Source organism: Castor canadensis, chromosome 5 (genome assembly GCF_047511655.1).
Source record: "Castor canadensis chromosome 5, mCasCan1.hap1v2, whole genome shotgun sequence".
Classification (NCBI taxonomy): Eukaryota; Metazoa; Chordata; class Mammalia; order Rodentia; family Castoridae; genus Castor; species Castor canadensis.
This window is the reverse complement of record NC_133390.1, coordinates 166,675,498-166,692,250: the sequence shown is the minus strand read 5'-3', so window position 1 is coordinate 166,692,250 and position 16,753 is coordinate 166,675,498. Positions and strand designations below refer to the sequence as shown.

The 16,753-nt window shown below is 46.0% G+C and overlaps 1 protein-coding gene and 1 long non-coding RNA gene across 3 annotated transcripts in view; one reads left to right on the top strand and one right to left on the bottom strand.

Moving 5' to 3' along the window:
• Positions 1 to 410: 410 nt before the first annotated feature.
• LOC141423409 (uncharacterized) lies at positions 411 to 6,390 on the bottom strand. Of its 2 annotated transcripts, none has more exons than XR_012448267.1 (5): positions 6,251 to 6,390; positions 5,970 to 6,079; positions 5,484 to 5,695; positions 4,822 to 5,207; positions 411 to 1,361 (listed from the first exon to the last, which is right to left on the bottom strand). It is a non-coding gene; the product is annotated as an uncharacterized lncRNA (long non-coding RNA). The 2 variants fall into 2 exon arrangements; XR_012448268.1 differs by having other exon boundaries at positions 4,918 to 5,207.
• Positions 6,391 to 6,514: 124 nt separating this feature from the next.
• Jph2 (junctophilin 2) overlaps positions 6,515 to 16,753 on the top strand; it is a 66,128-nt gene continuing 55,889 nt past the window's right edge. Inside the window, exon 1 of the mRNA XM_020173152.2 lies at positions 6,515 to 7,375. Within this exon, the coding sequence (XP_020028741.1) occupies positions 6,997 to 7,375 (379 nt within the window). The 5' untranslated portion in view covers positions 6,515 to 6,996. The remainder of the gene's footprint in view (positions 7,376 to 16,753) is intronic.

Sequence of the window (16,753 nt, the reverse complement as noted above, 5' to 3'; positions counted from 1 at the left end):
CCCTGAAACTTTCCAGCTTAGGATGGATTTAGTTACATCTGAAGCCAGTGGTTAGAGCAAGGAAGCAAAATGCCATCATGAAAAGCTATAACAATTTTTTTTTTAAAATTTTATATAGGCTATCACTGAAACTCAGGCTGACCTTGAACTTGTGATTTTCCCGCCTCAGCCTCCCAAGTGCTATTACAGGTGTTATACTTGTTAATACTTGTTAATAATGGTGACAGAAGGTACACTATTTTGTACCTTCTCAAGCAGCAGTTCTCAAGCTTTTTCTCCTTTACACTTGAAACTCAGGACCTCAGATTTTATTTATGTGACTTAAAAATAACCCATTACAAGCTAACATAAATGACGTTTTTAAATGAAAATATTTTTCTGAACAAATATTTAACAAGAGTAGCATCATGTATGTTTACAAATCTTTTTAATGTTTAGCATAATAGGCAGATTGTTACCTGTTCCTGCATATGTCCTCTCAGGATATCGCAACTTATGTCATGCCCAGCAAACTCCAGTGTACACTTGGGAGAGAATGAATGCATCTTAAAGCATTGAAAGTAGTTTGATCCGAGTCCTTAAAAGTGTCCACATTTTGAGAACAACTCAGAGACCATTTCGGCTTGTGGTTGTAAAGCTACTGCGCTACCCACCCACACCTCTGCAACTAGTGTCTTGCCTTTTTTTTTTTAATGGCGGGTAGGAAGTTATTTATTCATTAAATTAAGATAGGTTCCTAAGTCTTTTAAGTTCTTTTTAGAAAAGGACAAAGTTCCAATGACCTCATAAACCTATTGGAGAAATTCAACTTGGATGAAAATTTAAGCATTTCAGATTTGTGGGAATAAGTTGTTAGATTATCTGTTAGAATCTCAAAATGATCTTGCTGGGTGTGGTGGTACATGTCAATAATCCCAGTCCTCAGGACACTGAAGCAGGAGAACGGGGAGAGTTGGAGGCCAGCCTGAGCTATATACCCTATCACAAAAAAAAAAAAAAAAAAAAACCCCAAAACAAAGGGGGTGGGACATGAATCTTGAAGTTAAAAATTACTTTGCTCAGACCCAATTGGGCTAACTTCAATATTAGCGTCCCTCATGGAAACATCTGACTTGCAGACATGATTAACCAAACTAATTTCCTGTCTCTGATGCATGCTGAGAAATGGATTCCGTTGGTGGACTGAGGTCTTGTTTAAATTGTTCTCTATGTTCTGAAGAATGGCATCCTGATTTCCAATGCTTTTCTTTCTCTCCTCTTCACTAGACATTCATTTAGATGATTATTAGCGTCTGCAGCAAAGCAGGCCTCTGTGCTCGATGCCGGGACCAGAACAGTAGGCAGCACGGGTACCCTGTTCTCTGTGGAGACAGGTGATGAGCAGGTGAATGGTATGGAGAGGAAGTGGATTAGGAGATGAGAAGGACCAGCGTATGGGGTTGGGATTCCTATTCGGGGTTGTCAAAAATGACATTTGAGCAGAGACCCGAAGGAAGGAAGGGAGTGAGCTGTGAGGAGTTTGTTTGGCAGAAGGGACTAAGAATATCAAAGGATGAAGCCTGAACAGGTGGCCTTGGAAGTATGGGGTGGGATCAGAACACGGAAGGCCTAGTTGGCTGTTTTGGGGACTTTGGGTTCTAGTATGAGGAAGATAGGGAGCCATTTGGGAAGTGACCAGAGAGACGTGGTGAGACTTAACCTTTTTCAAAGACAAGGTCTTGCTATGCAGCCCAGGCTGACTACAGACCGTCCTTTAAAGAAAGGACTTTTTGTTTTGGTGGTGGTGGTATGGTGATTTGAACTCAGCCTCATGCTTCCTAGGCAGACACTCTACCACTTAAGCCATGCTTCCACCCCTAAGATTTACATTTTTAAAGAGGTCTGGCTCTTTAAAACCAAGAGGAGGCAAGGAGGGCAGTCAAGAGGCTCGCAGAGAGCCAGGCAATAGCTTTTGGTGGCTGGACGCTAGGTAGTGTGGGAGATGTATCCTGGAACTTTTATTTTTGGTAGTACTGGAGTTTGAACTCAGGGCTTCATGCTTGCTAGGCAGGTGGTATACTTTGAGCCACACATGCAGCCCTTTTGTGCTTTATTTATTGGTGGCACTGGGGTTTGAACTCTGGGCCTCATGCTTGCTAGGCAGGCACTGTTACTGCTTGAGCCACTTCACCACCCTCTTTTTGTACTTTAGTTATTTTTCAGAGGCTTGTTTTTGCCCCAGGCTAGACTCAGACCAAGATCCTCCTACCTATGCCTCCCATGTGGCAGAGACCATAGGTTACGTCACCATTCCTGGCTTGTTGAGATGGGGTCTCACTAACTTTTTGCCTAGGCTGGCTTCAAACCTTGATCTTCTTGATCTTCTGCTTCCTGAGTACCTGAGATTACAAGCATATGCCATCACGCCTGGCTTGTTCTGAAATTATTTTGAAGCTTGAGTTGAAGTGATTTGCTGATAGAGTGCATATAGTAGGGTATAAGAAAGATAGGAATTAAGAATGACCCCAAAGCTTTTAAGAAGTTGGGAGCCAGGCTGGTGTGGTGGCTTATGCCTGTAACCCCAGTTACCCATGGCATTGGGAGGATTGAGGTTCGAGGCCAGCCCAGGCAAAAAGTAAGACCCCATCACAACCAGGAGCTGGGTGTGGTGATGTGTGCCTGTCATCCCAGCTACATGGGAAGCATGAATAGGATGTGGCCCAGGCCAGCCTGGACATAAACACGAGACCCTATCTCAAAAGTAAAGCAAAAAGGGCTGGTGGAGAAGCTCAAGTTGTAGAGCACTGCCCAGCAAGCTCAAGACCCTGAGTTCAACCCCTCGTACCATCACCAAAAAAGAAGAGTGAATCAGCTGGTACAGATTGGGGATAGCAAACTGATTGAGACTCTGTTTTTGTTTTTGTCAAGTCTGAGATGCTTATGGGATATTTGGAGATGATAAGTAGATGACTGATAATGACAAATCAGGAGAGAGGTACAGGCTAGAGATGCAAAGTTAGGAATGATCAGTACAAATAAGTAAATGAATAGATAAATAAAAGGAGAAAAGAAGTCAAACACTGTGACATTCCCAAGGTGCAGAGGACAGGGAATGACGAGAAACCAGTGAGGCAGGAATGGAACAAGCAAGGGTCCCTAGTAGTCAACAGAGAAGCATTTTCAGAGGGGAGTTGCCTCTGCTGCCCTGTGCTGCACAGATGGAAAGATGAGGAGGCCTACTGTGAAGTGAACCATTGTCCGACACACAGGAGGTGTCGTGTTTTGGGAAAGAAGATAGTCCTAGCTTCAAAGGACTGGGGTTGAGAGGAGGAGCCCACCCATGGGAACGGCTGCTGACCCAGCCTGAGGCCTGTCAGGAAAGGGTCCTGGGAAGGTGAGCCTTCCTCTTCTGGACCATCTGGGGCTCAGTGCTCAGGTGTACCTCTAGCACAGGCCTCTTCTCTGTTCTAGATTTTCCATTCTCTCTTCTCTGGGCTCCAAGCTTGAGAAGTGCAGGAGGAAACAGGAAGTGACTTCCTGTGACTAAAATAGAGCCAGGGAGTAAAAAAGAGGCCTGGGAGGGAAAGAATGTGATAGCTACCTTTTAAAAGTTTAAAATTCATTTTAAGCTTAGTAACTCCTGTTTGGTTTGAAGAACATTTCCCTAAGGAAAGTCACATGGCCACCAGAGGTCCCCCTTTCCTTGAAAGTCACAGGATTAAAGGGAAGGACAAAAAAAAAAAAGTGATCAGCACTGAACAGGTAAAGCCAGTGCTAAAATTGGCCATCTAGTTTTTCCTAAACTTTCACAAAATCAAAGTGTCCCTTTACTAATACTGGTTCAGATTTGTTTTTAAAAGAGCCTGGTGTAGTGGATAAAGCCTGCAATCCTAGTTACTCTGGAAGGAGAAATTGGAAGGATCTCAGTTCAAGGTCAGCCCAGGCAAAAAAGTTCACAAGAAAGACCCCATCTCAACCAATAAAGGCTGGGTGTGGTAGTGCATGCCTGTCACCCCAGCTACCAGGGGATGCACAAATATGAGGCTCATGGCCCAGGCTGGTCCCTGAATAAGGAGAGATCCTTTCTCAAAATTAACCAAAGCAAAAAGGGCTGGGGGAGTGACTCAAGCAGTAGGCCACCTGCCTAGCAAGCATGAAGCAGAGTTCAAACCCCAATACAGCCAAAAAAAAAGAAGAGAAACCACAGGTACCATTGGGTGAACATGTATTAGAAAGAGAAGGGATGCTTCAGTGCCAAGGCATTGCATATATAGTCCCTCTTTGCTGACCATTTTATGGTCATGATGAACTGAAAAGTAACTTGTTACATGAGAAAAATAGTAATGATAGCTAAAATTTATTAGGTGTTTAATGCATTCAAAGCCTTTTTACAGTATGAACCCATGTGAGCCTCACTCAGTCATAAAAGGTGATGTGATTATCCTTGATACCAATAATCCTCTGAGGTAGGTACAGGTTAAGGACTTAGAGGAAATTAACAATTGGTCCAAGGTCACTCAGCTGGTGAGGGGCAGAACTGGGATTTGAACACATATCTAAAGCTACCTGCCTTACATGGCCTGAACAAGTCAACACATTCCCAAATTTGTAAATACTATTAAGAAACTATTTTGCCATTTGAAAACATACAGTGGTTTTTAACCAGGGATGGAGGTAAAATTTGTGAGCTTTTAAAAACTACTCAAATCCTCTGCCAGGAAGATTTAATTACATAGACCAGGAGTGGACTCTGGAATTGGTTTCTGTCTTTTAGTTCTCTAGGTGATTCTTCTGTGTCTCCCTCCCCTTCCTCCACCCTCCCCACACTGGGGAGGAACCCACCACAGGAGCTTCTGTGGGTGAACAGTAGCTAAATTGATGTGGATGGATAGCTTCCTGTGTGAGACATCTGGCCAGGATCCCAGCGATTTCACTTACAGAAGGTGTGGAACTCCATCTGGGACTCTCACTGCTTTCAATTGGAAATGCTCTTTCCCCTTCCCTTGACATCAGAGCTGGAAAAAACTCACGAACTCGTGATTCTGCAGCTCTCCACGACGAGTAGGGAAGACCTCCGCCTGGAAGCAGTGTGGAAGCTAACTTCCTGAGCAGGCTGTCCGTCCATCTACCTGGCCAGGGACGGTCTTTATCCACTGCTGTGTACTTCAAGGCTGACGTTTCTACTTGGAGGTGAAAGGTGGACATTGGGGGCTCTTTAAGGTCAGAGGCTGCGCACACAAAAGAACCAAGTCGTAAGAACTGGTAGTCAGTGGGGTAGAAATGAAAGAACGTGTTCTACCCATTTGTGAAACAAGAACAAAATTCCTGCAGTTACTGTAAGAAGCCTAAGTCATCATGCAACTTGGAAATATGTCAGATACATTTGAAGTTAGATAATAGTTTACTGCTCGAGTGCCTTTGCTGTTTTTGTGTTTTCTACCCCTCCCCTCCCTGTTACCCACACGCACACACAACTCCCTAGACTTGGTGGCAGTGGCTCTTACCTGTCCCAGAATCACTCTCTATCCCCTTTACTCCCGGGCTGGGTTGGGGTTCACAACCATCAGCCCAGAACCGCCACAGTGTCTTGCTTGTCATGAAGATTTGTTTGTTCTCTTTGCTGGAGCCTGTGGGAACCTGAGTGCTGGGAATCCACCCGGGGCCCTTGGTTCTTGACCCTGTCTCAAGAGCTTTCTGAAATCCAGCTCTTAGGACACTAGAGCAAAAGAGAAATTAAAAAAGAATTCCGATCCTTGAGTATTTCTGAGTGGACCTCATTCTATCACAACCCAAAGCCCTGAGTTTCAGAAGTGGGTCTGGGGGGGGGGCTCCTCTCCCCTTCGGAGGCATTGGTGTTGGGAGTGGGGTAGGGAGTGGACCAGTGCTTTTTGCCCTGGGTTCTCCCCAGGTTCCTGGGTTGGACCTGGAGCCGTGCACAAGCACCAGGACTCAGGTTTGCTATATTTTCCAGACTGTCACCAGAAACTCACCTCTCTTTCTGAGTTCACCTCTGCTTTCAAAAGCATATATGCAACTGTCCCCTGTTCCATTGTCTTTAGGTCACTGAATTCCTTGATGGTGGGCAGTGGCTCCCCAGGTCCTGTTGGGGCATGCGAGTGGTGGTGGTGGGGTGAGGTCTGCCAACCTCTGTGCCCTGAGGAATTTGAAGTGTCCCGGGACTGGGCATTCTGCTAGTTGTGTCTTCCCTCCCTCCTCTGTGCCCTCCTTGTCTGCAGACCCAGGGGACTCTGGGACAGAAGGGAGTCCTTACCCATGGGAAGACAAGGCACCAAATGTCTCAGGCCACCTGCACTTGGTTCTGAGTTCCCTTGCTCAGCCTGCAGCCACTGCCTGGCTCTGCAGCCACAGTTCCATTTGAAACACCCCTCCCTCCTGCTCTGAAGGGGACTGGGCTGGCCAGGGGGTTATTTTGGGAGCAGCTTCTGAGATCCAATGGCCTTGTTAGGGCAACACTGACCTTTCTGTCCCAGGAGGAGGGCAGGGCTGGGGAAGGGGCGGGGCAGCAGGGAGATCAGTCACACAGACACAGCCGCACACCCACTGGAGTGGACAGACTCCAGAAGGGGGCCAGCGGCTGCTGCAGGAATTCAGCCTCTGCTGGGGCTGCCACCCAGGGGATTGCCCCTCTTTGAAACGGCAATCCCACCATTTCCCTGTCTTTCTGAAAAGGATCACACCGTTTCCCCTTGGACCCCATGGAAGCCAGACTTGGGACACTTCGTGGGGACTTTGTCTTTCCTTTCTGCTTCCTTCACAAGTTGCAGCCTTACTTGGGCTGATTGAGGGGGCCTCCCAAGCATGGCACTGACCAGCGTCCCCAGTGCCGAGCTGGCTCCCGGCTTCTTTCAGCCTCTGCTGGCATCTTGGATCCCCCCTCCTGGGGCATCGTGGTGAGTCTGGGTGCCCAGCCTGAGGGTGCCTGGAGAGTGTCAGGTACCCCCAACGCCCCCTGAACCAAAGCTGGAGAACGGGGAGGTTGCCAGGGGCGAGGATGAGATGAGTGGGGGCCGCTTTGACTTTGACGATGGTGGGGCATACTGTGGGGGCTGGGAGGGGGGGAAGGCCCATGGGCATGGACTGTGCACCGGCCCTAAGGGCCAGGGCGAATACTCAGGCTCCTGGAACTTTGGCTTTGAAGTGGCAGGCGTCTACACCTGGCCCAGTGGAAACACCTTCGAGGGATACTGGAGCCAGGGCAAAAGGCACGGGCTGGGCATAGAGACCAAGGGCCGCTGGCTCTACAAGGGTGAGTGGACGCACGGCTTCAAGGGACGCTATGGAACCCGCCAGAGCACCAGCAGCGGTGCCAAGTATGAGGGCACCTGGAACAATGGCCTGCAGGATGGCTATGGCACCGAGACCTATGCAGATGGAGGTGAGCCCAGCTGGGGCCTATAGAGTGGGAGGTGGGGACACTACGGGATTGTGGAAAGGTAAGGGCAGTTGGCATAAGCAGATGAGCTAGAATATGATTTGCTGTGTGGCTTTGGGCAAACTGTTCTACCTCTCTTAGCTTCCATTTTCTTATGAGTTAGGATGGGGCAGTAAAGGGGTTATTGAGAGGGCTGGCAGTACAAGCCCTGACATAAATACACACTCAGCACATGCTCAATAAGCAAAACTTTGTGTACTAGATAGGTAGAAACAGCTGTGGAAAAGATTCTGGCTTGTGCGCTAGCAGAATTGGGGTCTGGTCTCAACTTTGCCATGGAAATTATTTTCAAGCAATAGATCATGAGGAGTGTCCAATCATTTACTCATCCACCCATCTATTTGTACATTCACCTATCCAGCCAGTGAGCCACCTGCCCACCATGATCCATCCACCCATCTATCCACCCGATCATCCATTCACCCACGCACGCATTCTTTCATTCTATGCGTAATTCTGTGGTACCTCCTACATCACATAAAGGATTAGATATAAAAAGGAAGAAGATACAGCCTCTGGCTTTAAAGAATTGTACACAAATTATGTGCGTAGAACTGTGGCAGACAAGAGCAGTTAAGCTTGAGGAGTGCTTTAGAGGATGTGACACTTGAGCTGGATCTTGCTGGGAAATTTGTGGTTGTGAGAGTGGGAGTTGAGGACCATCTAGGAGAGAAAAGACTTTGTACAATGACTCAGAAGTATGAGAGTGCTTGTGGGTTAAGAAAACAGAGTTTTCTGTGGCTAAAGAGCCCTGATAATTGGCAGTGTAGATTTCATTATTTCATCTGCCTGCTGTGACTTGGGACATATCACTTATCTGAGCCTCAGTTTCCTCATCCATAAAGTGGGGCACTTTAGGATGTCACTAAAACTCAAAATGTGGTCGGTGGACAGACAGCAGCATCATCAGACAGACAGAAGCAGCATGTGACTGCCAGGTAGAAATGCAAGTTCAGGGGCCAGTTCAGAATCTCTGAGCAAGTGTCCTGAGAACTGTTTTAATAAGCTCATCAGGCAAATTTTATGCATGTTAAAAGTTTTGAAAGTATTGCTCTCTGGCATGGTGGTACATGTCTATAGTCCCAGCTACACAGGAGGCTGAGGCAAGAGGATTGATTGGACTCAGGAGTTCAAGAACAGCCTGGACAACGAAGTGAGACTCAGCGAAGGAAGGGAGGAAGAGAACAGTAGTGACTTAAGTCACGGCTAACAAACTATAAGTCATGGGTCAAAGTGGCTTGCTGTCTGTTTTGTACAGCTTGTGAACTGAGAGTGGTTTTACATTTTTAATTGTCTAAAAAAAACAAAGTATAATATTTTGTAATATGTGAAAATTATATGAAAGTCTCTACATAATCCTCAGTTTGCCTATTGTCCTGCAAAGCCTAACATAGTTACTGTTGGACTTGTACAGAAAGTTTGTTATTGCCTGCTTTTTTTTTTTTTTTCCTGACATAGGGTCTCACCACATAGCCCAGGCTGGCCTTGAACTCTCAATCCTCCTGACTCAGACTCCCAAGTGCTAGGATTACAGGCATGTGCCACCACACCTAGTGGCTTCTGCTTTTAATGGTCATTCAGACTCCTTGTGACTCAGGATAATTCTATGATGGCATCCTGGTGTGCTGCGTAACTCAAAACTGTGGCTCATTAGAAAATAATTATATTTGTCACCCGAGCCATTTTTAGGATATTATATTTGTCATTAGTCTGTCTTCTTTATTACAGAAAATAGGGAGCAGGCATTCTGAGAAACGGGGAGGGGGGCAGGAAGAAGCATCAGCAGATTCCCAGGTACAAGGTTTGCTTGAGATGCAGCCCTTGGGGACCTTGACAGCCCCCATTTAGTGGAGAAGATGACACAAACTGGAAAACAAGTGTGTGTGTATATAGATATATACACACACACACACACTTTCCAGAACTTACTGCTGTTATGAAAAAATAGTAGAGAGGGAAGAGGGTGGTGTTTCACCAAGGTGGTCTCCAAAGCACGATGAGAGGACCAGAGAGGAGGTATAGGACGAGATGGTGTCTGGCCAAGGACCTACCCTCGAATGTGCTGGATGTTAAAAGGTTGTGCTCCTGAGTGTCTGTGGTCACAGACGTAGATGTATACCACTGACTGGAACCAGACAGAGCTAAGGATAAATTCTGGCTCCCCTACCTGTTCATTTGGTGACTTCCAGCCATTTGCTGAACCTCTCCAATGCAACTCACCAAATGTTTGTCATGCACTCTGCTAGGCATGAAGACCCAGCAGAGAGCAAGCCTCCTGTTTCCCTAACTATAAAATGGACACAATCCTTGAGTGCTTACGAAGTATCCATTAGGGAGGCAATGTGGGGCATGGTTGACGTGCTGAATGTTCCTTCCTCCTTCTCTCTCTCTCTCTCTCTCTAAACCAAAGGGTATGAGCAGATGTTGGGATCTGGATGTGAGTGATAGGACATACATTGCTGGGTTAAGGCGAGCATGGAAAATGAAGGGCTGATCTCTCAAACCGTCTAAAAGAAGGAAACCCATTCACTTATCCATGCAGCTAACGCTACTGGCTCTCCGCCAGGTGGGGTCCCACAGCAAGTGCTGGGACTATAGTAGTGAACAAGTGGTGGAGAAGACTGAAACAAACCAAAAACCACCCACTTTTACTTGTGTTATGAAAAGGAAAATAGCAGAGAGGACAGAGGGTAGTGTTTGGATATGGTGATCTTCAAAGCAGGCAGAGGGAATGGCAGTGCAAAGGCCCCAAGACCTGTTTGAGGACCAGCAAGAAAGCCTGAGTGGCAGAAGCCCTGAGTGAATGAGGGATACAGGCAGGAGTGTAGGTTGGAGTTGTGGGCCAGGTCACCCCAGGCTTTGCGGGCCCTGGGTTTGATCCTCTGGAGGTCTTGAGGCCAGGTAACTAGAAGACCTGTCGCTCTGGTGTGCCACCAGCCTAGACTTTACCCAAACAAGATGGAGTCCTAGACACCTCACAGATTCTCTCTTCCAAGACACACATGAAGTGTAACTCTCCAAAATTAGATGTGGCCACTGCTTCGGAAAATCTCTTTAATCAATCTGTCATCAGTCCCCTGAGGGTTTATTAAGGACCTGCCCTTTGCCCTAGCCTGTGCAGCACTGAGAGGAATGCAGACAAATGGGATCCTGTGATTAAGAACCACTGGGGCTCAGGCAGTCCTGGGTTGTGATCCTGCCCTGCAGTGTTATTGCATCTCTGAGCCTTCATTTTCTCATCCATGAGATGGACCTATCCTCATCTCTCATAAGACTCCTCATGGGATGAGTGAGAGCTCTCCGTAAATGGTGATTATTATTATTCCTTTTCACTGTTGTGAATTCACTCAATAAATGATCAGAAAGCCAGCATTATGCTGTTTCCCTAGAAGGTGTAGAAATGAAACAGAGTAGACAAACGGAGAATTAACAAGAAATTGTAGGGTGCTAGGCAGGGGCAGACAAGGCCTTAAGGAAGCAAGAGGTGGGGAGCTACCAGACTTCAGCATTCTAGAAGGCTTCCTGGAGTAAGTGGTGGGCCAAGCCCTAGCCTGTGCAAGAATGAGCCTGACCACTCCAGGTTGACAGAGCCCACAAAAGCCAGGGGGCCCAGTCAGCAGATAAGTTGAAATTTGCACCTTTTTATGGAAATTGAGAGGTAGTCACCTTGCCTTGCAGTCAGGTGTTACAGGTGACCGACCTCCTGCTCTAAACTAGAATGCATTTTAGCTTGCCTACAGGAGTGCCGACTCTTTAGTAGGCAGTGTTATCAGTTCACTGGGTCAGGACCTACATTAAAAAAAAAAAAAGAAAAGCATAGAATAGAACAGAAACTGCCAGAGTATTTCACAGAGAATAAGATAAAGTATTATTTCATGAAACATCTATTCAGTCGAGGATATACATGTGTGCGCGCGTGTTTAAAAGCATCTGTGTTGATGTAAAATGTATTTTGTATTGTCACCCTTGGCCAAACATTTGGAAATCACTGTCCTAAAGCAACTTGACCTGGGATCTTCTTCGAAGCCCCTGCCAGACTTCCCTTCCCACCTCCATCCACCCTCCCTCTCCTCCAAGCCTTGCTTTGCTTTTGGTAGGAGGTTAAGTTCTTTAACTCTGGCATGGGAAGGGGGTGGGGGTGGGGAAGGCACACCAACTCTGGCCTCCCAAACCTTGCTGGAGCCTCTTGGCACCCTCCGCCCACTATAACTGGCATTCCTCCCCCAGCCATATAAAGCAAAGCTAAAAATAACTGCTGACTTAAAGCTCCCAAGTACCCCAGCCCTGAAGTAGTAATGCACGGCATGACTGCCTGGCCTTTTCCAGCCTCAACACTTGGACTCCAGCACAACAAGGATTGTTCTCGATTCTTGGTGCTCTTGACCAGGGACCCCAGCCTTGGCCTCAGAGGCCTGTGAGTGCCCTGAAGCTGCAGGCAAGGTGTGTGCATATGTGTTTTTCTGGAAGGTGTTTTCTCAAATACTGATTGGATTCTTAAAGTGATGCACAAATAAATTTAATAATCAAAATGTGCAGTAGAAAAACCAGGCCCCAGGTTCACTTTTTTCCCCACAAAGCTAGTAATACTAATAATCATAGTGATAGTTCAAATTTTTGAAGTGCTTACTCTATGCCTGGTCCTTGGCACCCTCCATTTGTGGTGTTACTTAAACCTTCACAACCTTAGGGGTTACTACTCCTGCTTTACAGATGAGGAAACTGAGACAGATCACAGATGCATCCTTACTCAGGGTCCTGGAGCTAGTGAGAGGCAGGATGGAACTTGATCATAGCGAGAGCAAGCAATAAAGAAGTGTTTCATATTGTCGCTAAGTGTTTAATCAATGACACGTAATGATACAAAATAGTCAGTATCGGCTACATCACTTGTGGGGCCCAGTGCAGATGGGAATGGGGGTTCCTTCTTCAAACTCATTGAAGGCTTTTGTAACAGTGATAGGAGAGCACTGAGCTAAGAGCTGGGCTTATGCACCTGCACAGGTTGAATGTCCTTGTTCACCGTGATGATAACAACTGTGTGTCCCACTCCTTGAGTCTTCAGTAAGTACCAAGCTCCGAGCTAAGAATTAATAAGTATAATTAATAATAATGGATTATATTATTTAGGTTTCTTAAGACCCTCTCATGTACTGCACTAAGGATTTTCAAACTTTTATGATTGCAATCACACTATAAGATTTTGTATGTATTTCTGCTGGACATACAGGCTCAGCCCTATAATCTCAGCACTCAGGAGGCTGAGGCAGGAGGATCTCGAGTTCAAGGCCAGCCTGGGCTACATAGGGAGAAACAACAAATAAAAAGAGTATGTATTTCATATTGTGATTCTGTACCTACATCTACAAAAATGGAAAATTGAAACAAATCACCACAACACAGAATTTCCCTTCCTATGTACAGCACTAGTTGCTTTCTTATTCTGTCTTACTGAGAGAATTATATATGCTGTGGTCTGTGTAAAGCCCTCAGAGCAAGGTCTGGCCTCTGTGAGTGCTCTTACTGTTATTCTTACACACAGAAAGATGAGACTTTATCTTTGACAACTGTGTCCAAAATCCAAGCTTCTCCACTCCAGATTCAGTTGGCTTTTTTCTGTCTAAAGCTAATGAGTTAAATGCATTTGAACCCAGGGGACTCTGAACATGTTAGTTCAGAGAATTTGACAGGCCCCAGGACTGAGTAGTGGCTGATGTCACGTTTCCTGAGTCTGTGATAGGTGTTCCTTGCAGAGATGAGCTTGAAAGAACTTAACCTCCATAGTTATTTATTTGCTTCCCAAAGGAATATCTTTTCGTTATCTATTCTGGTCTTTGTGCCAATATCATTCTGCCTTCATTACTGTAGGTTTATAGTAAGTCTTTTTGTTCTTTTCTTCTTTTTGAGTCAGGATATTGCTTGGTAACCCAGGCTGGCCTTGAACTCATGTTCGTTCTGCCTCAGCCTCCTGAGTACTGGGTTTATAGGCCTGTGCCACCACACCCAGCTCATATAAGTTTTAAAATCATAGTAAATCATCTAAGTTTGCTCTTCCTGTTCAAGGTTGTTGTAAGTCACTTCCATTTCCATATACATCATAAAATCATCTTGCCAAGTTTCTTTACAAAAAAAATCTTGTTGAGGTTTGGGTTGCAATTTCATTAGATCTGTAGATGAGTTTGGGAAAATGGACATCTTCGCAGTGAGTCTCCCAATCCATGGACATGGTGTGCCTTTCCATTTATTTAGGTCTTCCTTGATTTCACTCAGCAATGCTTTGGAGTTTTCAGTGAATCACACTTTGCCTGTGTGCGTGTGTGTGTGTGTATGTGTGTGTGTGTGCGTGTGTGTAGTACTGGGGATTGAACCCTGGGCCTCTCACTTTCTAGGCAGGTGCTCTACCACTTGAACCACATTCCTAGTCCTTTTTGTTTTAGTTATTTTAAGATAAGGTGTCATTCTTGCTTAGACCTCGATCCTTCTACCTCTGCTTCCTTGTAGCTGGGATCACAGGTGGGCACACCCACACCAGCTTATTTGTTGAGATGGGTTTTTTTTTTTCCAGCACTGGGGTTTGAACTTGAGCCACTCCACCAGCCCTTTTTTGTGAAGGGTTTTTTCTAGATAGGGTCCTGCAAACTATTTGCCTGGGCTGACTGCAAACTGTGATCCTCCTGATCTCTGCTTCTTGAGCAGCTAGGATTACAGGCGTGAGTCACCTGAGATGGTCTTGCTAACTTTTTGCCTGGCCTGGCCTGGCTTGGAAACCCAATCCTTCTGCTCTTCACCTCCTAAGTAGCTGGTATTACAGGTATGAGCCCGCCACACCCAGCAAGAAGCACACATCTTTTTCTAATTTTATGCCTAAATATCTTATTTTTAAATGATATTATAAATGCCATTTATTTTCCCACTGTGCATTTCTAGTTAATAGAAATGCAAATATCTTTGTGTATTGACTTTGAATTTTTTTACCTTGCTCAATAAATTTCATAGTTCTAACAGATTTTTGTTTTTCAGACTTATAATGAACATCTGTTATTTTTAAATTTCTTGGTTGCTATTAAAAATAAAGTGTAGCAGTCCTAAGAGAATCCGATACTGCTAAAGGGAGCTCTTGTGGGCTTGGAGGAGACAGATGGAAATCCAAATTTCAGCTGTCAACTGTGTGGACATGGGTATGTCAAATAACCTCTCTGAGCTTCCTTTTTTTCTACTAAGGATGTTAAAAGTTCCCTCAAAATATGGTTGAGACAATGAAATAATACATATAAAGCACTTAGCATAATACTTGCTTCATTGAGAAAGTATATGTTCTTCCTGTGTCGCCTCCATACTCCTAAGGGGGAATTAATTCAGAATGACTTGAACCATGGCTGTCTTTGGAACAACACTTGAGCACAAAACCTAGCTTTTGACTTTGGAACAGTCGATTCACTTCATTCTGCCTTGCGACCTGCCAGTGTGGATGGAACCCAGGCCAGCGTGGTTCCATTTCCAATGTATAATCAGCATAATTTAACCTCATCTTGAAAATCTCATGTCCCAGTTCACTGCCAGGGGTCAGCATGACAGCCGGCTGAGTTGCTGTGTTGGAAGTTTCTTGGCATTATCTGGGGACCCTGGGGTGGGGGGGTGGGGAGCAGAGTGGTCCCTCAATGAGACAGGAAAGCGGACACAGTCTTTCCTCTCTGTGATCATTTCTGTGATTCATGTGTCTGATTGACCAAATCTCTGTAGGCCTGCCCTGTCCAAGGCAGGCCCCTGGGATTTCATGGGTCTTGCTTGTTTCCTGGACCTGCTAATTCTGTGCCCCCAGCAGCTGTTCCCTGGACCAGCCCTTCCCCACCGCACCCTTGTGAGGAATGTCCAGTCTCATTTTCTGAGGACCCTGGCTGTGAGCTCTGGATGAGGGGGACAGGGTTGTTTCCTGCCATAGAGCAGAGGACTGCCTTGCTCCCTCCTATCCCCTCCCAAGCCAGGCCACAGAACAGGTGGGCAGGGAGGTCTACCCTCCTTGCTCCTGGGTGACTTCCACTCCTGCTAAGAGCTGACTGGCTTAGATTTGTGCCAGGCAGAATCACAGAATAGTCTAGGGACAGTAGGGACCCCAGAACTCTCCTTGGCAGCCAGCTGTGAGCACCTCAAGCTTGCAGGTGTTCAGGTCTGAGATGGATGACCATGGTTGTGGATGGACTCTGTGTCATGGCACCACACACCTAGGCCTCAGGAATATGCAGCTTGAAGGAATCACTATAAGGCACCAAGTCTTACTGCTTAAGCATTTTTTATGAAGTTGGAACCTTTAATGGATAGTGTCTTAACCAAGCAATCATATTTGGTAACATCAGCAGCAGGGCATACAGACAGTTTGTACCCTTCATGGGACATACAGAGAAGAACATAACATCTATACAATGTTCCTGCCAGGAAGGTGTGGAGAGGGAGTATTTTGTACAGGGCTGTATATGCCATTGTAAGAATTTGGCTTTGACTCTGAGAAAAATAGACTAGAAAATGACAGGATGGTGAGTACTCCTCAGTGGCAGAGCATTTGCCTAGCATGTCCAAGGCTCTGAGTCTGATCTCCAGCACTAGGAGAAAAAAAGGCTGAAAAATGACAGGACCCAACTCAGTTTAATGGGATTCCTTTATTTCGCTAGTATGTTGAAGAGACTGGGGCTGGGGTGTTAGTGAGTTTGGCCAATAATACAGGTGAGAGATGATGGTGGAGGTCTGAGGATGGTGGAGGTGTGAGGATGGTGGAGGTGTGAGGAGCAGTGCTTTTGTTTGTTTGTTTGTTTTTGGTGGTTTTGGGCCTCCTGCTTGCTAGGCAGGCCACTCTGTCTACCACTCTAGCCACACTTCCAGCTCTTTTAACTTAAGGTACTTTTCAAATACAATCTCACAGTTATGCCCAGGCTGGCCTGGACCACAATCTTCGTATTTACTCTTCCTGAGTAGCTGGGATGACAGGTGTGCACCACCAGGAGTGGTGATTTCTTTTCTTTCTTGGCTGGTGGTACTAGAGTTTGAACTCATGGTTTCATGCTTGCTAGGCAGGCACAGTACCGCTTGAGCCACAGCTCCTGCCTGTTTTTCTTCTGGTTATTTTGGACATAGGGTCTTGCTTCTTGCCCAGACTGGCCTGGACTGCAATCCTATTTTATGTTTCCTACCATTGCTGGGATGACAGGCGCACACCACCCATACCCAGCTCACAAGCAGTGTTTTGAAGAAAGAACAAATAGGTTTTTCTGATAGACTGGACATGCAGAGTGAGATAACAAGGAGTCAAGGGTGGTTCCAGCCATGCCATCAGCT